Below are 25,004 nucleotides of genomic sequence, written 5' to 3' on the forward strand. Positions count from 1 at the left end.
CAAGGACAGCCTAAGGCTACATAGTGAATCCAGGTCAGCCTAGACTAGAGCAGGAGCCTGCCTCCAAAAAAACCAAAACAAAAAAGAAATTTTTTTTTTTTTCCCTCTGTCGATTTGAGTTTTGGAAGTTTGATTCTGATGAGAGGTTGGAATGGATGGATTGGGCCTGCAGTGATTGTCAAGCTTCTTGCTTGGATCTGTGGTCATTCATTCATTTTGGAAAAATCTCTTAGAGGGCCTAGAGAGACGGCTTAGCAGTTAAAGCTCTTGCCTGTGAAGTCTAAGGACCAAGGTTCGAGTCCCCAGGACCCACGTAAAGCCAGATGCATAAGGTGGCGCATGCAGCTGGAGTTCGTTTGCAATAGCTAGAGATCCTGGTATGCCCACTTGCTGTCTGCCTCTTTCTCTCTTTCCCTCCCTTCCTCTCTCTCTCTTTCTCTCTCTCAAATAAATGAGTAAAATGTTGAAAAAAACAGTCTCTCAGATACCTGTTCTCCCCAACCCCTCCCACACGCATTCTCTCTTTTCTCTCTTTGTATATTAGTTTTAGTAATCTCTACTGATCTCACTTCAAGTTCTTCGATCCTTTCCTCAGTGGTGTTCAGTTTGTAGTTAAGCCTGCCAAAGGAACTCTTGGTTTCCAATATTGTGGGTTATTTTATTTATTTTTTTTAATTTTTCCTTTTTTTTTTTTTTTTTGTTTTTCAAGGTAGGGTTTCTGTTGGACTTGATGTATAGTTCCCATTTCTGCAGAAGTTCTCTGTCTGTCTGTCTGTCTGTCTGTGCATGCTGTTTCCATCCTCTACCAGCACTTCTAACATAATACTCATACTGACCTTGTCTCATAGCTCCACCACTACCCCGTTTGGTCTGAATTTGTTGAGTGCTTTATCTTTTGAAAATGAATTGGTTTTGTTTTCCTTGCTTTATGTGCATGGGCGCTCACGTGTGTGCATGTGTGTGCCTCATGATTTGGGTTGACTGCCGCCAGGTAGTAAGAACAGAAGCTGCCAGGCAAGATGGCACACACTTTTAGTCCCAGCACTCAGGAGACAGAGGCAGGAGGATTGCAGTGAGTTCGAGGCCACCCTGAGACTACAAAGTGAATTCCAGGTCAGCCTGGGCCAGAGTGAGACCCTGCCTCGAAAAACAAAAACAAAAACAACCTCAACCAGGCGTGGTGACGCACGCCTTTAATCCCAGCACTCAGGAGGAGGCACAGGTAGGAGGATCACCAAGTTCAAGGCCACCCTAAGACTACATTGTGAATTCCAGGTCAGCCTGGGCTAGAGTGAGACCCCACCTCGAAAAACCAAAAGAAAAAAAAAAAAAAGAATAAAGAATAGAAGCTCTGTGGAGACTAAGGCAGAGTGTTCCCTTCTCTCCATTGTCACCTCCTTCCCATCAGCCTTCATGTGCTTCCAGCAGGACTGACTTCGCCTTATGCTGCCTGTCTGTGGGGCCCTGGGTGCTGAGTCAGCCTCACATTCCACCCCACCCCTGGCTTCCAGCAACCCCCTCAGGCAGGAAGACCATGTCCCTCACACGTCCTTCTCATTATTCAGTGCTCCTGGCAGCCCCACTCTGCCTTGAGCTCAAGGCCTGGCCTCTGGGGATGGCAGCATCCGTGTGATGTCAATGGCAGCCCAGGGCCCTCTTCTTGACAAGGCATTTGCTTTGCCCCTTCCCCAAAGCCGCATGTCCTTGCCTGGGGGGGGGGGGGGCTGTGGTTCTGCCTTGTATGATTGAGGGGTCTGGGACAGCCTGCATGCTGTCGTCTCAACAGGGAGCTCTTTCTGGTCACCACATTGCCTTTGGTGCCCAGCAGGCTGCGGGAAGACAGCTTGAAGTTGGTACCTTGCCATCTACGGCTCCCTCGACTCTGAATTGTGTCACTAGCCCATGCTTAGCCGTTACGATTTCATGGGCATCTTGGCTGCTTCTTACCTCCATCTGCTGGCCTCTTCTTGGGGGTGTGGCCAAAGGTGTGACAGTCTGTGGGTCTTTGCAGTCCAGGCCTGTGGCCTGGGCGCTCACAGCCTGAAGGAAAGTTATGCTGTCACAGGCCATCTGGTCTTCTCCTGGTCGGGTTAGGCAGGAGCTCTGCATCTCACTGATGGATGGCAATTGGGCATCTCCTCTGTGCCGAGTATACACCAGAAACTCTAGGTAACAGGAAGGGCTTTTCAAGCACCCTGTCTCCGCACAATCTCCACCCACCTTGTGTAAGGCCAGGCATGCGTGTCTGCATGGATGTGCTTTCTATTCCTAGAGTTATGGTATGCTGTTAGAGTTAGGCCGTGTATTGCTTTCTGTGATTGGCTTACCCCAGGGAGGGACCAGCAGAGAGCTCCCAGGCACACTTGTTTTTCTAACCATGAGCTATAAGGTTTTCTTACCAAGTAGTACATTACTGTTCCTCTGAGGCCTCACTCTGGACTACAAGCCAGGAGAGACTGAATCCAGCCAGAATCAGATGCCGTAGGCCTTTAGGTAACCCAGGCTCAGAGCGGGAGCTGAGGTCCAGAGACAGACGTTGCACAACACAGCAACCATCCCTACAGCACATGGATAGTGGTGTCCGGCCATGTCCAGAGGGACTCTCTGACTGTGGGCAGCCCCTAGCCATGGCACCCTACAGAACCAGGCTCAGGCCCTGTCCGGTCTGCCATTTGTAGGAGCCTGGATTTGGGTCAGCCCCCATGAGGTCTACTTTCCTCTTCGGAAAGAGTAGCAGCACTCCTCTTTCCAGAGGAGACAAGGCCCTTCAGAGTAGACTGACTATCTCCCCGTGCCCTGTGCCTGCCCACAGGAAAACCTGCAGAAGCTGGTCCACATTGAGCACAGCGTGCGCGGCCAAGGGGATCTCCTCCAGCCAGGAAGGGTGAGTGCTGCCCAGGCAGGGGCACAGGGCGGGCGAGGCTGAGATAAGCCCATTGTTCAGCTGGGCTGGTCCCAGACAGGCCTGGCTGCAGGTGCTGTTTACGGGGGGGGGGGGGGGGGGGGTTGCGGGATGGGAGACAGGGTGTACCACCCTGGGGCTCTGCTTCCCTCCTCACATGGTGCACTTTCAGGGCTATTAAAGGAACAGTTCCAGTCAGTTCTGCTCACTGTAGTTGCCCTATGGAACTTTTCACCTCTGAGAAGAGGCATCATGGAGTTTTAATTCAGAGTTACTAGGAAAGCAGAAAACTCTTTCTCTCAAGAGCAAGCCCCAAGAACGCATCTTAAACATAACATTCTCAACCTGGGTGTGGTGGCGCACACCTTTAATCCCAGCACTAGGGAGGCAGAGGTGGGAGGATTGCCGTGAGTTCGAGGCCACCTTGAGAATACAGAGTGAACTCCAGATCAGCCTGGCTAGAGTGAGATCCTACCTCAAAAAAACCAAAAAAGTAAAAATAAAAACATTCTCAGGCTTGAGAGATGGCTTAGCAGTTAAGGCACTTGCCTGCAAAGCCAAAGGACCTCGGTTCAATTCCCCAGGACCCACGTAAGCCAGGTGTTCAAGGGGGCACATGTGTCTGGAGTTTCTTTGCAGTGGCTGGAGGCCCTAGTGCACCCATTCTCTCTCAGTCTCTTTCTCAATCTTTCTCTCTCTCTCTCAAATAAATAAAATATATTTAAAAATAATAAGTCGGGCATGGTGGCATAGAACTTTAATCCCAGCACTCGGGAGGCAGAGGTAGGAGGATTGCTGTGAGTTTGAGGCCACCCTGAGACTACATAGTGAATTCCAGATCAGCCTGAGCTAGAGTAAGACCCTACCTCAAAAAAAACCAATAAATAAATAAATACTGCTATGTACAAGACAAGAGGGCCTGGGTTGCAGCTCAGTAGTCGAGCAGGTGCTTAGCACATGCAAGGTTCTAGGTTCCATGCCCAACACAGAAAGAGATTTATTGATTTTTAAGCTTCCAGATGGAAAACATATGTCACAGCTCAAAAATAGAAATATGATCATCGCTAGATGGAATGAAATATTATGCCCAGTGGATTTTGTCCAAATTAGTGGGCTGCCACTAGACTGGGACTCTGTGACATCACCCTCAGTGTTCTGACCAGGATAAGTGTAAATACATAGTGTACCTTCCAGAAGGTGGGGGCTGTGGGCAGTGTGACATATACCCAGTGGCCAGAGTAGTGTCCATCTTGGTGCCACGTGAGGACATTCTGTGACACCAGGCCTCCCAGCTCCACATCCTAAGCTAGGGGTTCTCTGTGAGCCGTGCTTGGGGGCCCTAGCAGATTTCACAACTGCTTTCCACACTCAGCCTCCATCCAGGGCCCTTCTCGGTTCCTGTGGGCTCATCACGTGTTCACTGAGGGTGGCCTCTTCTCCCCACAGGAATTCCTGAAGGAAGGGACGCTGATGAAAGTGAGGGGGAAGAGCCGGCACCCCCGGCACCTGTTTCTGGTAAGCTCCTTCCCCAAACCAAGCACCAACTGCTGAGTTGTGGGATTTTCTAGAGCCAGCATCTGGGAACAGGCTAAGGGGGAGGGAGTTGTATCTCTTGACTTGCTCTGAATAGCTGAGCCTTCCAGAAAACCCAGAGCTTCAGAAACACCTGCCCCATCACTCGTGTATGATTTGAGTGGTTTCAAAGGGACTACTGCTAAAATGTAATGGCTCATGTAGTGTGCCCACTGTAAATAGCTCAGACCGGGGCATTTCCAAGCCAGGAATAATAATTGCTCAGATCCCTCCTGTGGCCTGTGAGAGAGTGGAGTGAAGCCACATCTTCCAGGTCTCTCAGCAGGCTGGTTGCCAAGGCCCAGAGGGCACACCAGAGTTGGCTCTAGTCCACTCTTTGCCGTGTCACTCGCTGAGCCCATACTTTAAGCATGCTGGAAGATATACGGGCACATCAACAACACAACACCTTGCACATCAGGAAGTATCCAAGCCAGTGGGTAGCAATGTCACTCTCAGGGTCTCAAGCTACACATAGCTCTTTGTCACAATTGAAGGCCCAAGACACTCTACCTTCTGTGTGGTCCGGATTTCTGTCACTAGAGTAAGTATCTGAAGTGATAATTGTAGACAGGAAGGGTCGACTCTGGCTCCAGTCCTGGAGGTGACAATTCATGACCAACCAATTGGCCCTGTTGCTCCAGGCCTGTGGCACAGCACAGTGGCTTACCATGTGGCCTGAAAGCAAAATAGAAGGGGAAGGGGTCGTGTTCCCACAGTCCCCTTAAGGCCACACCATCAGTGACCTAACTTTCTGCCACTAGGCTCTCCCCCACTAAGGTTCCACCTCCTTCCAACAGTGTCATGGGCTGGGGATCAAGTCTTCAACACTCTTAAGAGCCTAACTGTGTCACCTGCTGGCTACTGGGTGTCACTGTTCCCTCTATGCCTCTTGCCGTCCTGTGACTATCAGCTGGGCTGCCTCTGGGGCCTCCTCATGCTGCCAGGATTGCATGAGGAATGACAGGAGAGGCTCTGAGCAGGTCTCCAAGAACCCTGTGTTTCCAGTGTTCAGTAAGCAAGCCCTCCATGCTGGAGCCTGGGGACAAAGATCAGTCACAGCCCTCAGGGTGGAATGGGAGGGAGGGCTATACAGACCAGCGGCAGCAAATAGAATCATGAGGACCTAGGCGGGGAGTGTCTCAGGACAGAGCAGAGAATCGGCTGAAGAGTTAGACCATAAGATGAATGGCAACCATGGAAGTGGGCACTCAAGTGTTCCCTGGGGGCAGTGTCAAGGGTCTCGTGTGTTTCCCAAACGGGCTGCCTGAGTCGAGTCCAGAAGCAAGGGTTTGGAAGTCTGTCAGGGGACAAGAGGGCACATCAGCAAAGGAGACAGCATGGCAGAGGACAGAGGCGGGAGATTCTAGAAGGCATCCTTCAGTGTTAAGAAGATTTTTTTTTTAATTCCTTTTAAAAAAATATTTTTATTTATTTGAGAAGAGGGAAAGAGAGAATGGGTGTGCCAGGGCATCCAGCCACTGCAAATGAACACCAAATGCATGTGCCACCTTGTGCATCTGGCTTACATGGGTCCTGGGGAATCGAACCTGGGTCCTTCAGCTTTTGCAAGCAAGCACCGTAACCATTAAGCCATCTCTCCAGCCCTTGAGAAGCTCTTGGTGAAGACAAGCACTTGCGCTCATGACTCGGGCCTCTGTCAGGGCCCAAGTATGCCCTGCTACTGAGAGGCTGGGTGAGGGCTGGCTTCCAGGGTACTGAGCAGAGAAATCCTGAGCCCTAGCCACAAACTATGGCATATGTGGGGGATGTACTCTAGTTCTGCATGACACACAGGTTACCTTAGTTCAGAGCGTCTCTCTCTTTAATCTTTTTTAAATTTTTATCTTTGTCTTTTGTATATGAGAGAGTGTGTGGGTACATGCTTGCCACTGCAAATGCCTGTGGGCTTCTAGGGGTTCTCCTGTGTCCTTCTCCCACCTCCTCATGGGAGTGCTGAGATCAGGCTATCCTGTCAGGCCTTACACGGCTTCTGGAAAGTCAACTCACATCCTCACGCTTACATGGCAAGCACTGTATCCACTGAGCCATCTTGGCAGCCCAGGCTAGCTTCCAGTCCTCTATTCTGCCCCCATCTCCTAAATTCTGGGGTTACAGGTATGCTACCACCAAGGCTCACTTCCTTTCTTTCCTGAGTTTAATTTATGGCATAAGTTTATCAGTCCTAAGTCTCATTCTGCGTTGACAAGTGTATGTATGTCATCAGACAACTGCCACCTGGATCAGGATTTAGAACATTTCCAGCCCCATCAGAAATCTCCCCGTGAGCCCCCTTGGCAGCCAACCTCCCCCACCTCTAAGGGACCCGGCTGTCCACTAGCCCAGTGGCCATTACCTTAGACTGGCCTTTCCTGTCCTGGACCTTCATATAAGTGTAATGGGTGTGCACGTGCGTGTGTGGTCTGCTCTTCTCAGCGTGGCTTTGCAAGTCAGCTGCGTAGCCCTGGTCTGGGCAACTACCTCCTTTGGATTGTTGTGTAGTGTTCCACAGCCTGCTGCATCAGGGTTTCCTTATCCATTACCTGAGAGAGACGTTGAGGTTGCCCCCACTTTGTTTCCGAGGCAAGCGCAACAGACTGGCCTTGTTATGAGAGAGAGAGAGAGAGAGAGAGAATTGGCATACCAGGGCCTGCAGCCACTGCAGTCGAACTCCAGATGTGTGTGGCACCTTGTGTACATATGCAGCCTTGCACATGCATCACCTTGTACATCTGGCTCACATGGGATCTGGGGAGTGGAATGTGGATCTTTAGGCTTCACAGGCAAGTGCTCTAACCGTCCCACCTTCACCCCACTTTGTGACTGTACTTGCCAAGCCACTAACATTCAGGACGTAAAAGCAAGCCTCGAGGGCACTTGCACCAAATGCTCTTGAACGTCTAACTGGGAGTTGGAAGAGCGGGCAGGGGCTCACGTGCTGACAGGCTAGCACAGGATGGCTTTGCCGCCCTGTGAGGTCACCGTGAAGTGGCAGGTCCCTGCTCCCCATGGCCCCACCTTCGAGGCTGGGGCCTGTGTTAGGGGGGTCTCTCTTGTCTGCAGATGAGCGACGTGCTTCTCTACACGTACCCCCAGAAGGATGGGAAGTACCGGCTGAAGAGCTCATTACCGGTGGCCAGCATGACGGTGAGTGCCTGATGTTGAGCACCCCAGCATAGGGCTGCCAGGGAGACCCCCAGAGGAGGTCTCCCTGATCAGGATGGAAGCCCCAGGGAACTGTCCGCTACAGAGGGTATATGCTCTGGATGACCAGGGAGAGCAGGGTGGGTGGGATAGGGGCATGCTGTGGGAAGAGTACCCAACAGGGAGGACCCTGTGTGAGGAAAGGAGCAAGCAGATCGGTGGTCCATGATCCTTCAGAACTGCGGTGAGTACGCAGCATCAACCGACGGCACTGTCTTTAAGGGTATAAGCAACTCGATGGCATGAAGCGCTGGGCAGCCATTCCAAGACCCGGAACGCTTCCCATCTCCCCAAACATAAACTCTGTCTGTACCAAACACTAACTCCCCAGCCTCATCCCTGGCCCCTGGCACGTATTGTTCTTCCTGTCTGCTACGAATGGATGCTCTTGGGACCTCATTAAGGTGGAGTCCCTACCACATTTGTCTCCTCATGACTGGCTTGCTTCACATAGCACTGTGCCTTCAAGGTTCCCACGTGGTGGCACAGGGGAGGATCTCCTCCATTTTCAAGGCTGCACGTGTGTGGCGCTTGGATCACCCATTCGTCCGTCGGTGGGCATGCACTGTTTCTACTTCCTGGCTGTTGGGGTACTGCTGCCACCCACAGAGGCACGTGTATGGACTAGCGCAGAGTACCACGCTCTTGAACATACAGATGTTCGGAGCTGTGAGGGTTCTTCTTGCATAGAAAGCTTGGGGAAGTTAAGCCTGGTGCCACCGGAGGGATGGGGGAAGGTGATGGGACCATCCACGTTGGCACCCTGACACCTGCCATCACTGGAAGAAACCAGTCTACACTCACCCCTCTCTGCCCCTCTCTGAAGTGGCTGCTGTTTCTTTCCCTGGCAGGTCAGTCGCCCTGTAATGGACAAAGTGCCCTATGCTCTGAAGATTGAGACTCCGGAGTCCTGCCTGATGCTGTCTGCCAGGTATGTGGAGCCCAGGATAGTGGAACAGAACAGCACAACAGCATGGTAGAGCTTTAAAGGTGGTGGTAGGAAAAGCAGAGGCTGAATGTATTGTTTTTATCCCGGAGTCCTTTTGGATCACAGAACTTATTTTCCTTTCAGTGTTACTTAAACTGTGTGGTCACAGACCCCTTATATAATGTGATTCAAAAAAAAAAGGCTGGAGAGATGGCTTGACGGTTAAGGCGCTTGCCTGCAAAGCCTAAGGACCCAGGTTGGATTTTCCAGGTCCCACGTAAGCCAGATGCACATGGTGACACATGCACCTGGACTTTGGTTGCAGAGGGTAGAGGCCCTGGAACACCCATTCTCTATCTATCTATCTATCTATCTATCTATCTATCTATCTATCTATCTATCTCCCTCCCTCTTTCCCTCTCTCTGTCTCTAATAAATAAATTTTTAAAAATCAGGAAAAAAAAAAAAGCTCACTATCAGGAGTGAAGGTCATGTGTTTGAGGTCTGCCTGGGATGCATAGCAAGACCCTATCTCAAATAACCAAGGGCACCTGGTATGGTGGTGCACCCTAATAATCCCAGAATTCAGGAGACTGAAGCAGGAAGATCACAAGTTCTAGACCACCCTGGGCAACATAGTGAGTTCTGGGATAGCTTGGTACCAATCAGTTTGGGTCTGGTGAGGGCCTCTTGCTTATAGGTGGCCCCTTCTTACTATGACCATATATGGTGGAAAGGACAAGCGGCATCACTAGGATCTCAGTTGTAAGGGTTCCATTCCCATTCATAAGGCTCCTTAACTTCATCACTTCCGAAGGGTATCATGTAGCGCGTGGACTGGAACACAATATGTGGGCAGAATGTCCTTGAGTTGCTGATCTTCCTGCCTCCACTTTTCAAGTGCGGGCATTGTAGGTGTGCAGCACCATGTGGCTGGATTAGAGATGGGGATTTCAGCAGGTGAACTGGGGTGGAAGGGCCTAGACAGCTAGGTCACCACAGAAATCTCTGCACTCGGACTGGGGATGTGGCTCAGTGGGGAGTGTGTTTGCTGTGTTGCATGTGAGGAGCCCTGGATTCCATCACCAGCAGTGCAAAATTAGTAATTGGCCAGATGTGGTGGCATCCTCCCAAAAATCCCAGTACCCGGGAAGCTGAGTCAGGAGGGTCCCAAGTGTGAGGTCAGCATGCGCTACCTACGGAAGAAGGGGGAGGAGGAGAAAGAAGACAGTGGTGATTGTATTTTCTCCTGAGGCCAGCCTCAGGCCACAGTCTTAAAGAGGGTCCCTTCCACTTCCATTTGCGGCAGGGTAAGCTTGAGTTCTTAGGCTCAGAACCCAGCTGTGGTTGCTGCTGGGACAGCATCTCGGGATGGACATGGGGGTGCATCGGGGCTCCTGTGGCTCTTTTGTCTTCCTTCCTCCACTTGTGTGTGGCTCTTAGGTGGCAGTAGTGCCCACCATGCAGGGCTTGTAGCCCATGGTGGTAGTTCTTGGTGTGGAATAGATGCACATGCCAGTTTGCACACATTTACTCACCAAGCATTTGCTGGTGCATGTGGGAGCCAAGTGTGTCAGTACGCAGATCCTCGGGAGGAGTCACGCTGTGAGTAGGATGCTGTAAGCTACGTTGGTGCATACCTGTGAATGCTGTCGTGAGCAGCATGGAGGCCGGCAGTAATGGGTGCTGGGCACCTTCCCTGTCCCAGTGCCTTGTGTCATCCACACCACTCTTGGAGGTGGGACAACAACACCTGTCATACGTGAGAATTTGAGGACCCCAAGAGGGGTCACAGAGCCATGGGAGGCAGAAGTGAAGTATAGATGCTACAGTCTATTACCTGAGCACTAGGAGAAGCTGTGCAAATTGAAAGGAGTGACTGTCTGATATGGGAGGAGATGATGCTGTGGCTCTTTGGGGCTCTTTCCTGGATGCAATCAGGGGCCCCAGGAGGCTTACAGTATAGTTTGTGATTGTCTGTGACTTCAGATGACAACAAACCACTCTCAGTTCTGCAGGTGAAGATGCCTGTCTCCTGTCTGGACTGAGGCCTAAAAAAAAATAACCTGTCATTGACAGGCCTTTCACCTTCCTGTTAGCCCAGACCCTGTATTCTGATGCTTAGGAGTCAGTGGACTCATGTCTCCTGTTTTTGTTTGTTTGGTTGGCTGGTTTTTGTTTTTCAAAGTAGGGTCTTGCTCTAGCCCAGGCTGACCGGGAATTCACTATGTAGTCTCAGGGTGGCCTCGAACTCATGGCAGTCCTCCTACCTCTGCCTCCCAAGTGCTGGGATTAAAGGTGTGCGCCACCTTGCCCGGCTTGTCTCCTATTAGCAACATGTCACCATGCCCATTCAGCATCCACCCATACCAGGCCAAAGTGGTCTTCTCTCTAACCAGGAGTCCCAGGGTCTCTGCAAACTTGGGGGAGGTGGGACATCTAGTGGACACTGTGAGAATTTGCACCCAGCATGGGTTGGCGCTCAGCACCTGGGTTGGGTTCTCAGCTCTCAGGAAGCCACCTGCAGAGAAGGGACCTGGAAATGGAGACTAGAGGTTTATCAGCTAGCCCACCCCTCCTGATGGGTGGGAGGAGCCCTCTGGGTCTTCTGCCATTGACCATGTGGCTCATACCCCACATCTCATCCTCACACACCACAGCCCCAAGATTTAAAGGGGTATTGCCATTCCTGCCAAGAGACCAATCCAGAGCACAACTGCTGTGTCCAAGGTCGTCCTGCTTACGAGTTAGGGAGTGAGATTCAAACCTGATCAGATGTGCCAGTGCTTGGGCAGTGGGTGAGGCTCAGGTTAGGGCAGCCAAGCAAGGACTTATCTATGGAGAGGGCCCAAGTATAGTACAGCTCACCCAACCTGTGCCCACAGCTCCTGCGCAGAAAGAGATGAGTGGCATGGCTGTCTAAGCAGAGCTCTCCCTGAGGACTTCAAGGCCCAAGCTCTGGCTGCCTTCCACCACAGCGTGGAGGTGAGTGGTTGCCACCCCGGGGGTTCCCAGAATGGGTACCACTATGGGTCACTCCCAGCAAGAGGATACCTGCCCTCTGTCTCTGGGGCCCTGGAAACCTCCCACCTCATGCTTCTGGAGGAAGGGAAGCCCAGGAACATAGCACTTCAGCCATACACTTCCTAGTCTGCAGAGGAGACCAGGGGATGCAGGAGAGGTTTATTCAGAATTAGGGCTCCCCTCCCTCCCCCATGCCCTGCATGCAGCCTAGAAGAGAAGGGAACAGGGCTGCCCCAGGTGCCCACGTAACTTTGCTTACTGCACTACTGGCTCCATTTCACCACTGCAGCTTCGGGAGAGGCTGGGAGTCAGCCTGGGAGAGCGGCTCCCTGCACTGGTACCTGTCACACACGTCATGATGTGCATGAACTGTGGCTGCGACTTCTCGCTCACTGTGAGGCGCCATCACTGCCATGCCTGTGGCAAGGTGAGTGGCAGTCTAGAGTGAGCATGTGCCCAGGGAGGGAGAGAGGGAGGGTGCAACCCTACCGGCCAGGCACGGAGAGCAATCATGGCTCCAGCCATGGGCCCGTTCCACTACCTCACTGTCTTTCCAAAAGAATAGTGTAGCACACAGAGTTACAGTCCCTGGAGGACAGGGTAGAGTCATGGCTGAGGCCGCAGCTACTCCGCAAAACAGTCACTTGCTCAGAAATACCCTGCAGCAAGCCGGGCGTGGTGGTGCACACCTTTAATCCTGGCACTCAGGAGGCAGAGGTAGGAGGACTGCAGTGAGTTCGAGGCCACCCTGGGACTAGAGTGAATTCCAGAGCAGCCTGGGCTAGAGTGAGACCCTACCTCAACAAAAAAAAAAAAAGAAGGAAGGAAGGAAGGAAGGAAGGAAGGAAGGAAGGAAGGAAGGAAGGAAGGAAGGAGGGAAATATCCCGCAGCTTGGCTAGGGGGAAAAAAAAAAAAAAAAACAGGGATCCCACATGGCACAGTATGATGGTGGGAACTCAGAGCTCCCTGGAGGAAGTGAGGGGTACATTAGCCAAGCAAAGAGATCCTGGTCCCTTGGCACATGCTGAGAGTGGCTGCTTGGACACGTTTCTGACATGGCCCACAGATCGTGTGCCGGAACTGTTCCCGGAACAAGTACCCACTGAAGTGCCTCAAGAACCGCATGGCCAAGGTCTGCGATGGCTGTTTCCGAGAGCTGCAGGCGAGGAGCGGGCCTGTCCCAGGCCCCACGAGAGGTAACTTGGCACAGCCCTCACCTGCTTCCAGCCTGATCGCTTCTCCCAGGTTCCAGTGGTACCTCTGGACCCTGGAAGGGGAGAAGGCTCAGCCCTGGGGAAAGAGAGGCTCGAGCTCCCCAGCGCGGGCTCTGTGGACAGCTAAGATCAGGGATGTGAGCGTATTTTTCTGTGAAGGGACAAAGTAAGAAGGGGTGCTGTGGTCATGTCACTTGGGGGAGGGGAGTGTGTGACAAAGGCCTGTGTTCCGTAGGACCTTTTGGGCTCGAGACAGGTTGTGAGTCAGAGGACAGAGAACCCTGCGGAATCCAAGCCCTTGAAACTAGGTCCTTAAGAGATAGGTTGTGCCCAGCAGCTTCAGGCAGGATGGACAGCAGGTGTGACCCTGGGCCTGAAACCAAAGTGAACCCCTCCCTGGGGCCACATGGATGTCCTCGGGGCTGTCCAGCTCCTTCAGATGGAGCCAGGACGAGCCAATGCTCTGGGAAAGTGGTCCCAGAGCCTCCATGTTCAGCAGCAGGAGGGAGCCTGCCTGCTCTCCTGGTTTCATCGACCGACCGCTGTGTGAGGGTGGCTCATGCCTGAGAGGGACTTGAGCCAGCACTCCAGACAAGCCCTACTCCCCTCCCCTGGCTTCTCTCCATCACAGAGAGGCCTGTCAGCATGAGCTTTCCGCTGTCCTCGCACCGCTTCTCCTCGGGCAACGCCCTCTCCTCCGTCTTCCACAGCATCAGCCCCTCCACCTTCAAGAAACAGAAGAAAGTTCCTTCGGCCCTGACGGAGGTAAGGCCTGAGCAGAGAACATGGCCTAGGTAGTTCTGAACCTCCGTGGACAAGATCAGACCCTCCTCTCTTCCAGCCTGGCCAGTCTCTTCTGGACAGAGGAAAAGATTTCCTACCAGGGGAATCCGACCCTGTGCCTAGAAAGGGCAGTGCCGTGTCTGTGGTGCCAGCTCTACGCACAAGCCTGTCTCCAGTGCACAACCAGAAGACACTTGTGGAGTGGGGCTCACTGGTGCTGGACAGGCATCTCTCTGTTCCCTCCTTGCCTCTCTTTTTCTCTTAGTGTCCATGGGGACCCACAGTCCTTATCAGTGCTTCTGGGCTGTGCTTGTGGGGTTCCACCCAGATGCTGAGTCTCCCTGAGGCCTCGAGGCTTTTTGCAGGAAACCTCAGAATTGGCTAAACTCAAGTTCATCTTGCAAGTAGGAACAGATGACACGTGACAATTCTAATACAGTCCTAGACAATGTGAGCTCACAAATATGCAAGCCTTCCCAAGAAGTGTGATCAAATGTTTCCATGTTGTTTCATTAATATCATCGTCAGGTAGCAAGGTTTAAAGCGGGGTTAGGGAATAAAATTTTTAATTGAGCAATGTTCTTACCCGTCAACTTAGTCCTTTTGCAAATTAAAAGAAAACCTTAGAAAAGGGTTGAGGTATAACACAGTGGTGAAGCGTTTGTGTATCATGTGTGAGGTGCCACCTGATCACACCCCTCCAAAATTCTTGGAAATTACATATATATGATAATATATTATATATATAAATATATATAATAAATATATATATTTACAAAAAATACAAATTCAGGCTAGGGGATTGGATAAAGTGCCTACTATGCAATTCTGAGTAGCTGAGTTCAGGTTCCAAGATCCTTCATAGAAGCTAGAAGATGTGGCATGTGCATGCTTTAACACACACACACACACACACACATACACACACACCCCAAATAATTAGTTTTAAAAAATACAAATAAGTATATGATAGCAGGGAGTTTCTCTCCCTCTCCAGCCTCCCTCAGTTCCCAGGAATAACTGTTCTCAAGTTTCTTATGGACCCTTCAAGAAGTCTTAATGCATGTACATAAATGCATAGTTCCTCATTGTTGGTCTCTGCCCAAAGTGACCACTGACTTTATTGTCTAGTATTGTCTGCCCTTGACAAGGATCCATGTTCCCCATCGCCTCCTCAGGGAGCTGCTTCCCAAGAGCAAGTTGAGGGAGCATGTGCTACCCACAAGGTTGCAGACTCCAGCTCTGCAGAGGTACGTTGGAGTTAGGAGTCTCTTGCCCCATGCAGGACAGGATCAACTCTAGCTTTCTTTCCCGTCTTCTCAAGACAGCCAAAGCTGCTTTCAGGTTCCAAAGGTCCCTGACCCCAGAGTACTTGCCAAGAGACCCAAGTTTTACCTCCCCTTCAGCTGAGTAAGGATTGAAATTCAGTAAATCCCTCATTTCCCTGGGCCTCACTTTCCCCATTTGTAAAATGAGAAAGTCAGAAGAAATTGTACCTAAACTTGGCCATTTCATTTTACAGCTCACATTAATATTTTTGGAGCTCTCTCTGTGGATCACATGCTGGATCTGTAAGGACCTGTCTTAAGTCATTCATAGAGTAAGAAAATGGAAACCTGCAGCAAATTAGTAACCTACCCGACAGTGTCCAATACAGTTACCGCTGGGAGCCTGACAGGAGCCCAGATTAACAACACTCCAAGCCAAGCCTGCATTCTTTGCTTTTCGGTGGTAGGGATAAAGCCCAGAGTAGGCACACTCTGCCGTTGAGTCCTGTGGAAGACGGAGGAGAGGGCATCTGGAGCTCATTTGCAGTGACTAGAGGCCCTAGCATGTTCTCTCTCTCTCTCTTACTCTCTCTCTCCTCCCACTCTATCTGTATCTCTCTCTCTCTCAAAAATATTAAAAGAGCCGGGCGTGGTGGCGCACGCCTTTAATCCCAGCACTTGGGAGGCAGAGGTAGGAGGATCGCCATGAGTTCAAGGCCACCCTGAGACTACAGAGTTAATTCCAGGTCAGCCTGGACCAGAGTGAGACCCTACCTCAAAAAACCAAAAAAAAAAAAAAATATATATATATATATATAAAGAAAAAAAAGAACAAAAAACTCATCATTAAAAAAAAGTTCTGGCCAGGTGTGGTGGCGCATGCCTTTAATCCTAGCACTCAGGAGGCAGAGGTAGGAGGATCACCGTGAGTTCAAGGCCACCCTGAGAATACATAGAGGAAGGACAAGAGGCAGCTCTCTAGGAGGGAGCTTTAGACTCAGGGTCTCTGGAGTCCATTCTCAAAACCCAAGATACTTTTGCACTGGCCACAGGGATCCAAAGACCTGATCAGTTTCAAATCCATCTGCCAGCAGTTTGCCAAGTCATTTGGGCTCTGTGTACTGTGCTCCCTGACCGCTCTGCTTCCCTTCTGCCAGGTGGCTGCCTCCGGAGAGGGCTGTGCCATCAGCGGCTACCTGAGCCGCCGAAAGAAGGGCAAGCGGCAATGGAAGAAGCTCTGGTTCGTCATCAGAGGCAAAGTGCTCTACACCTACATGGCCAGCGAGGTAGTGCTGTTCCCACTGCTCTTTTCTGGGGGCCACCCGGGGCCTACACATAAAACGTACAGCAAGAACACAGACTCCTCATGGAGAAGGGGATCCCAGAGCAAAGTTCTGCCACCCCAGTATGAGCCAGGCTTTCTATAGAATGAGGAAAGCCCTTCCACCCAGAGTTCATGATGGATCAGCTTAAACAAAGACAAAGGTGCCATTTGGCCCATGATGCATCTAGCACTGCACAGGTCCCACAGAGTCTACCAAGTGAGCCCACCAGAGGAAACTTTTCCTCACACAGGGAAGAAGCAAGAAGTGAACCACCTTCTTCACCATTTCAGGTCTCCATCTTGGGGTACCCTGTAGTGTAGATGCCTTCCCAAGGGCTCCTTTTCCCTCTCTGCCTGGCTAAGGAAAATGTCTAGTTCCTATAGTCTCATCGCTCCCTGCCCCCAGAAGCTACTGTCACTGCTATTAGGAAAATATATCCATGACCGCTCTTACTTCTTTGTGCTATTGAGGGGACAATGTGGTTAGACCACAACAGTCAGAGTCCATCTGGAGGGAGGCCTTTCTGAGACCCCATAATACATTCTGGCCTGGTGGCCAGCTTCACCGGAACTTACTGGAGTGTCTCTTTGTAATTCTGGTGTTTGGAATTGTACCTGAAACACACATAAAGTAGTATTAGTAACATAAATGTACTAGGTATCTTATCTTAGAGAGGACATCCTTTTTCTAAAGCATACCTCTTTTGGGGAGGTGAAGAATGGATCATCTCTATTTGATAAGCTGAGGTTCTTCTGCCTCTGGCTCAAAAACAGATGACAGAGAAGCTTTTTCCTCAGGTTGGCTGCTGTGTCTCAGTCTGTTCTTGTGAGCCTGACTCAAAGAAGTCAAGGTCTTTGGCTGGAGAGATGGCTTAGCAGCTAAGACACTTGCCTGTGTGAAGCCTAAGGAGCCATGTTCAATCTTTCTCCAGAAGCATAAACCATAAAACATAAGCCAGAGGCACAAACATGAGGCAAATGCAAGGTTGCACATGCCCACTAGGTGGCGCAAGTGTCTGAAGTTTGATTTCAGTGGCTGAGGCCCTGGCAAGCCAATTCTCCCCCCACCAAAATAATAAAAATAACAAAAAGGAAGTCAGGGTCTTGGGCTAGACATCATGACAGAGGACGAGAAGGACTCACCAGGTGCAAGAACCCTAGTAAAAGATAAAGAGTACCATGTTTGAAGTTCATCTTGAGGTATGCAGTGTTTAACACTGGGAGGGAAGGGTAGTCTGTAGCCCTTATTAGAAATGGCAAGGGTTATCCTGATTGTACTTTTTTGTTTGTTTTGTTTTTCTGAGGTAGGGTTTCGTTCTATCTCAGGCTGACCTGGAATCCTCCTACCTCTGCCTCCTGAGTGCTGGGATTAAAGACGTGCGCCACCACACCCGGCCTAGTAGCCTTTATTAGAAATGGCAAGGGATCAGCTTATTAAGACAGCACGAAATAGCTAGAGAGATGGCTCAGCAGTTAAATGCACTTGCTTGAAAAGCCTGACAGCCTGGGTTCAATTTTCCAGTACCCACACATGAAGCCAGGCGCTGTTTTTCTGCGTATTTCCCTCCCTAGGCTACTTTAGCATGGCTACTATGCCGCCATCTTACCCAGAAGTCTCCTCAGGATCCAGGATCTGAATCAAAACCAAGTCTCTCAAGCACAAAGTTAGGGGTCGATTTTGTTTTTCTTGGGAAAACTCAATTTGTAGTTCTGACGTTTGTTGGAATTTTGGCAGTTGAGTGACATGGGCTGCTCGTCTGGCCATCTCAGAGTGGAAAGCTCTGCCATATAGAGCATCAGTAGGGGTGTTTCTAAGCCTAGCTGAGTCTAGCAGTAATGACTTACTCCAGGGGCAGTATCTCTCCTGGATGAGCTTCTCTAGATCTCTCTATCTTCTCTCTATCTCTCAGTTATTTTTTATTTTATTTTTATTTATTTGAGAGAGAGAGAGGGAGGGAGAGAGAGAATGGATGCACCAGGGCCTCCAGCCACTGCATGTGCCACCTTGTGCATCTGGCTTATGTGGGAACTGGGGAATCAAACCTGGGTCCTTGGCCTTCATAGGCAAGCACCTCAACCTCTAAGCCATCTCTCCAGCCCCTCTGGGTGTCTCCTTCAGAGCTCATTAGCTTCTGCTTTCCTTGGAATTGAATACCCAACACCTTAGCCAGTCTGTGAGTGACTTCTGCCTTAAAGGAAGGCCCATTGTCATTCTGAAGGTTTGTGGAAAGAACAAATCGAGGGATTAGTTCAGTGAGTACTATCTCAGTCACCTCTGAGGCTTTCTCAGTCTTAACAAGGGGAAACCTCTATCCATCCAATAAAAGTATCTATCAACACTGAAAGTAGCTCTGAGGGAAATCTAATTGCCAGTCTTACAAGGTTAGGCACCTTGCCTCTAGGTGCCTGATGGCTATAAACACTGATTGGGAGGATTTTATACACACACACACACACACACACACACACACACACATATACATATATATAGAGAGAGAGAGAAGGGGGGGAGGGAGGGAGGGATGCTTGTTTTGTTTTTTCAAGGTAGGGTCGCACTCTAGCTTAAGCTGATGTGGAATTCACTATGTAGGCTCAGGGTGGCCTCGAACCCTCAGCTATCCTCCCACTTCTGCCTCTTGAGTGCTGGGATTAAAGGCCAGCACCACGACAGCCAGTGGTATTGTACTTTTTGACACACCATATTTAGTGAACCACTTCTTTGAGAGCTTGTCCTATAAACATTATTTTGGCTGAAATATGAGTATTTTCGTGACCCAAATGGTATAGCTGGTAAAGAGACTTTAACCCATTCCGTTGAGGTTATTTATTGTCCAGGAGAGAGGCGTATCTTGACTTCACTGCCTAGCTCCTAGTCTCTGTCACATGCAGGCTGGAAAGTCCCAGATGCTTCTTGTGGCAGTCAAGCCAAGCCTGGCTGTGGGTGCACACACAATCACTTGGAGTGCGCAAGTTCTTTGTGGAGGCAGACCTGTACACCAAAGTACTAAGTGTCACGGGTTCCGTAGCAAGCTCCTTTCTGCTCTTCATGCTGTTTTCTTGGGACAACATTCAGCAGCTGGAGAAAGATACTCCCTTTTTGTTTGTTGCTTTAACTAGGGTAACTGATAGTTCTAGGGCAAGTAAAATTTCTGTGTGTGTGTGTGTGTGTGTGTGTGTGTGTGTGTGTGTGTGTGTGCGTGTTTTCAGGTGCACATATACCACACATCAGGCATGTGGAAGTCAGGACAACCTCGGGGTAGTAATCATCACCTTCCTTATTGTTTGCTGCTGGGAAGGCCAGCCTACCTGGCCTGTAAGCTCCAGGATTCTCCTATCTCTGCCTCCTATTGCCAGAAGCGTGTTGGAATTACAAGTACGTATGCCACATGCCTGGCTCTAAATAAGTTCCAGTGATATGAACTCTGGTCACCAGACTTTTGCAGCAAGCACTTTTAAGAACCGAGCCACTCTGCTGCCCAACATTTCTGTTTTTTAAGATATTGTTGATCTATGGATTCTAAATTCCAAATGAGAGAGTTCCAGCTGGCCCTGCCTTAGGCTAGACACTTGAATGGTTTCCATATCTAAGGCCAACACCTCCGGGGCTTCAAGAAACCAGATCCCATTTGCAAATGGGGCTTAAATGTGTCCTAACCCTCCACAGAGGGTGTGCTTCTCGCCTAGGCGGGCCCTTCTCCAGTACCACAGGTGATACTAATCCTCATACACAAGCTTCTCTCTGGACAGACTGGGAGCCATGATGGCCGTAACATGTTCCAGCCTCGGGGAACACAGGGCCAACAGCGGAACAGGCAGAGAGGACTGTGTGAGCTAGGAGATCTGCATTCATGTGTCCACACTGGGGCTTCCCGCATTAGCCAGAGGAGAGGGGTGGCATTTCATCTTTCCAGAAAAAAACTGAAAGATAGAGTGGAGTCCAGTGCAGCTTTATGTTAAGGCACTCCACACAGATGGAAGTAGTGGCACATGCCTGTACTCCCAGTACCGAAGAGGCTGAAGCAGGAGGATCACCATGAGTTCTAGGTCAGCTTAGGCTATTGAATGAGACCCTATCTAAAAATTAAAAAGCATGGAGAATGGAATGTCAAAGGGGAAAGCGTGGGGGGGGGGGGGAGGGAGGATATTACCAGGGGATTTTTTTTTATAATCATGGAAAATGTTAATAAAAATTAAATTAAAAAAATAAAAATTAAAAAGCCACAGGGGCATTTCATGACTGTGTGTATGTTGTAGATTTATGTCAGATGAAGGAAGCTCTCTATTCCTAGCTTTCTGAGACTTGATCGTGAATTAATGTTGAACTGTGCAAAATTCACTTTTCTGATCCAGCAATCTCTGAGTAGATTCAATTTTTATACAGACTGTACCCCATGTCCTTGTACCACCATTTAATAGTTTTGTGTTTATGAAATCTACTAGTTATGAACATACAGTTTTCATTTGCACATATGCCCACTACCTTTATGTATGAAAATCTTATATTTTCTACTGAGCATTCTGTTTCTGAGGGCCATGTCTGTGGCCTAGATACATCCCATTGAAGGGCTATTGACTTCATAGCACAAACCCCTGAGGGATTTGCATTGAGGTGCCTTAAATGAAGGTTTGGGGGAGTGAGTACAGAATTTGAATAAATTCTGAGAAACTAAGTCTTGACTACTCAAGTCAATGGGAAGAATGTTAAAAGAGAGACTCCTGACCATATTGGCTGTGTAATCTTGGGGCAATGCCTTCTCCAAGCCTCAGTTTCTTCTCTGAATGGGGATGATGCCTTCAATGGTTAAAATTTAAGGAGATAGAGCAGCAATAAAAGATAATGGGAGGTGAGTATGATCAAAATACTGTGTGTGTGTGTGTGTGTGTGTGTGTGTGTGTGTGTGTAAAAATTTTCAATAAATAGGGCTGGGGAGATGGCTTAGTGGTTAAAGCACTTGCCTGCAAAGCCTAAGGACCAATGTTCGACTCTCCAAGTTCCACATAAGCCAGACGCACACAGTGACACAAGCACGTAAGGTCCCACATGCGCACAAGGTGGCACGTGCATCTGAAGTTTGATTACAGTGGCTGGAGGCATTGGTGCACCAATTCTCTCTCTCTTACTTTCTTACATTAAAAAAAAAAAAGGCTAGTCTGTTGGGTTTGCCTGGAAACAAAATTTTAAAAATATTTTCTTTAAAAAGATTTAGAGATAATAAAGGTAAGAATGCCCCAGGTCTATTAGGCTGTCAGAACCTGTGAAGCCTCTTTCCATCCTGTGTGGCCAGAGTGTGCCCTACCCAGAAGCACTCTTTATTGCATCTTCCACTGGAGGCAAGGGTCACTGCTAGGCATCAAACTAAACTGTGTGGTATTTAACACCAACTTTTCCTTCTGCCCTCTGCAGGATAAAGTAGCCATGGAGAGTATTCCTCTGCTGGGCTTCACGATTGCCCCAGAAAAGGAGGAGGGCAGCAGCGAAGTAGGACCCGTTTTTCACCTTTACCACAAGAGAACCCTGTTTTATAGCTTCAAAGCAGAGGACAGCAATTCAGCTCAGAGGTACCAGGAAGTCAGCCTTCTGTCTCCTTGCCTGTCTGTCAGAGAAACATGGGGCCACTTCGGCTTCAGCTGTTCTTTGGCTTAAGCCATCCCATCCCCTCTGGCTCCTCTGGCTTTAACTGCAGGCCAATCTGTTCCGGGCCAGGAGACTTTAAGACTATAATGATTCCTTTATATAGATGACATTGATTCGATAAACTTCACAGTGCTCCAGGCCATTTGCTAAATATGAGAACAGATATAAAGATGACACAGCCCTTGAACTGAGGCAAATGGGAGTCTGGTCTGGTCACTTACACACCAAATGTTGTCTTGTTTCTCAGGTGGATGGAGGCCATGGAAGATGCAAGCGTGTTATAGCAGTCACCAAGTTCAAGGACTCAAAAACTCCTAGCTTAACATGTGAACCTTTCCAGAAGCCACTCCATGTGTGTCTCAATTCACCTGGTCACACATGTGGCCTCACCATGGAACGAACCTTTTTCCTGACAGGTGGAACCCTAAGAAATATTTATGGACCTCACAGTTTCCGTCTTCATGTTTGCCAGCCCCCATCATAAACTGTTTCCTTATCCAGCAGTGAGTTAAAATTTAGTGACTTGAAGATATGGAAGCCGATTTTCAAAAAGTACATTTAGGAATGTGAGATTTTTAATAGAAACAAACTTTCCCCATTTTACTCCTGGCAAGTACTGTCACCTTCCATGATGTCCATTTGGGAACCTCAGGTGACATGGGGACCAACCAGTAATAGCTGCTTATTGGAAGCATGTTATCTTCCCACCAAGTTGCAACTTCCAGTTCCAGGTCTTCCAGATGGCAGATGGAAGGACTTGCTTGCCACTAGTCCTCAACACTACAGAAAGTTGACTCCTATGGCCATGGCTGCGACTTGCCAGGCTCAAGCCTGTGTTCCATGGGCTATGAAGGGAGTGACGTGTCTTCCCTGTGGCCTATACTACCATAACTTACTAAGAGAGAGGCTCCCTCCCGCCCTCCCAGAGTCCTCAGCACCAAACCAGGGCTGCTGCCCACATATCACCTGGCATCAGCCCTCTGAAGTCTCCATGTCTCCTTTCAGTTGCTGTGTGCCTTCCTGTGTCCACCCTGTGTGCCCTGATAATGGCATGTGTAATGAGTCTGTTCTCACTGAAGTCCTTGGTCTGTAATACCAAAGCCATGCTACTTTTTGAAGAAGGCAGTCTGGGAAGATGGCCCTGGTCACAGGTGTTGCTCATTATGCCAGATGGTTTTTGATGGTTTTGACAAAAAATGGGGGAGGGAGGGGGAGATTCCTCCTCACACATTGCATTGGAAAAAATAATTGTTACTGTTTTCTGATATCCTATCCCCAAATCTTCTGCTGCCCTGCTCCCTACAAAAAAGGCATTTAGCTGACAAATCTTTTGTAAAAAGCACCATCTCAAGGACTTCTTTACATTAAATATTTTCAGGGAATTTTTTTCTAGTTTGCCTTTTTTTTGAGGTAGGGTCTCACTCTAGCTCAGGCTAACCTGGAATTCACTATGTAGTCTCAGGGTGGCTTCGAACTCATGGCAATCCTATCTCCACCTCCCGAGTGCTGGGATTAAAGGCATGTGCCACCATGCCCAGCTAGTTTGCAGTTCTTTTAAAATGTTAGTATTAGACACATGTTTAATCACTCATACCAGATAAACAGGTCTCTGTTATGAGGATTCATTGCAGCAGAATTGTTTCCATCATCATATGTATGTGACTGGGACTCCTATATCCATTAACTTCTAAGAAGCAGAGGAGGACTTGAGTACCATAGTCTCCTCAGCTGTGGTTTCATTTACCTGAGGTTACCTGTAGTCTGAAACTACTAGGTGGAAAATCCTAGAAATAAGCAATGCACAATTCTCAAATCATTTTACTGTAATTGTTTCACGTGATTATTAGTTATTTATCTCCTACTGGGCCTAATTCATAAACTGAACATCACAGGTAGGTGCACACAGGAAAAAAACAAAGTATGCGTAGGGTTCCTTTCTATCACAGTCTTGGGGTGTTGGGCTGCTGTACCAGGCAGCAGGAGGAGCGCAGGGTCCAGGCTTCCCTGCCTCTTGCTAATGTTCAGTGTCACTTTTTTTTTTAAATTAGTTTTCTATTCAGCAAATACAGGCAGTTTGGTACCATTGTTAGGCTCATCCATGACCTACCCCCTCCCCATTGGCCCCTCCTTGTTGAGGTATATGGGTTGTACATTGTGGAGTTAGCCCACAGTTATTGGTACGATAAATGTCTGCATATCATGACCCAACATGTGGCTCTGACATTCTTTCCGCGCCCTCTTCTGCAAAATTTCCTTGAGCCATGTTGGGTTCATTTATGGTCTGCTTCAGTGATAAGGTGTTGGGGGCCTCTGAGGCTCTGGCTCTCTGATTTGGTAGGAGTTGATCACTTTCTAGTGCTAGGTCCAACAGTGTGTTGGGAAGTCATCCATCTGAAGACCTCTTTTCTTGTAGATTCTGGTTTTAGTTTTTTCTCGTTTGTTTTTTTCCTCCCATAGTGGGGCTGGAACTCAGAGCCTAATGCAATGTTCGACAGATGCTATCACTGAGCTACACCCCAGCCTCTTTAACCTTATAACATCCTGCATCTGAAGCTCTACAAACCAGGAGAAATAAGGCTTTTTATTTGCGTAATATTCACCAACTTTAAAAACTGGATCACCAATAAAATATACTAGATAGGTCGATCAAGACAGTTGCCAGCCTAGGTGGGACTAGACCAGGTCCTGCCTGGTTTTTTTTCTTTAAATTTTTATTTATTTATTTATTTGAGAGAGGGAAAGAGGCAGAGAGAGAGAGAATGGGCACACCAGGGCCTCCAGCCACTGCAAATGAACTCCAGACGCGTGCACCCTGTTATGCATCTGGTAAATGTGGGTCCTGGGGAATCACGCCTAGAACCAGGGTCCTTAGGCTTCATAGGCAAGCGCTTAACCACTAAGCCCTCTCTCCAGCCCCTTCTGCCTGTTTTAACCTTTGGTTAGCTGTCCTTCCCATGGTTTTCTGTGTACTTGGTTCAGGCTAACTTCTGCCTGCCTGACTGTTGACTGTACGTCTCCTGCCCTTCTCACTGTGCAGCCCATTTCATACACCCACGTCACTTGTCTGTTCAAGGGTTCTGCCCAGAGCAACAAGGGATGGAGCCACCACACCAGGTCTGAGGGTAGTTCTGTCCAGTGGGCCCAGATCC

General features: G+C 49.3%; 1 protein-coding gene across 5 annotated transcripts in view; it reads left to right on the forward strand.

The window, feature by feature from the left end:
* Positions 1–23,237, forward strand: part of Fgd5 (FYVE, RhoGEF and PH domain containing 5) — a 118,552-nt gene extending 95,315 nt beyond the window's left edge. For all 5 annotated transcript variants that reach the window (XM_045133790.1, XM_045133791.1, XM_045133794.1 and 2 more), the window contains exons 11-21: positions 2,813–2,884; positions 4,349–4,417; positions 7,538–7,621; positions 8,530–8,609; positions 11,492–11,591; positions 11,920–12,057; positions 12,698–12,827; positions 13,477–13,610; positions 16,054–16,182; positions 21,625–21,779; positions 22,103–23,237. In XM_045133790.1, the coding sequence (XP_044989725.1) occupies positions 2,813–2,884; positions 4,349–4,417; positions 7,538–7,621; positions 8,530–8,609; positions 11,492–11,591; positions 11,920–12,057; positions 12,698–12,827; positions 13,477–13,610; positions 16,054–16,182; positions 21,625–21,779; positions 22,103–22,139 (1,128 nt within the window). In that variant the 3' untranslated portion in view covers positions 22,140–23,237. The remainder of the gene's footprint in view (positions 1–2,812; positions 2,885–4,348; positions 4,418–7,537; positions 7,622–8,529; positions 8,610–11,491; positions 11,592–11,919; positions 12,058–12,697; positions 12,828–13,476; positions 13,611–16,053; positions 16,183–21,624; positions 21,780–22,102) is intronic.
* The last annotated feature ends 1,767 nt before the right edge of the window (positions 23,238–25,004 follow it).

Source organism: Jaculus jaculus, chromosome 14 (genome assembly GCF_020740685.1).
Source record: "Jaculus jaculus isolate mJacJac1 chromosome 14, mJacJac1.mat.Y.cur, whole genome shotgun sequence".
NCBI lineage: Eukaryota > Metazoa > Chordata > Mammalia > Rodentia > Dipodidae > Jaculus > Jaculus jaculus.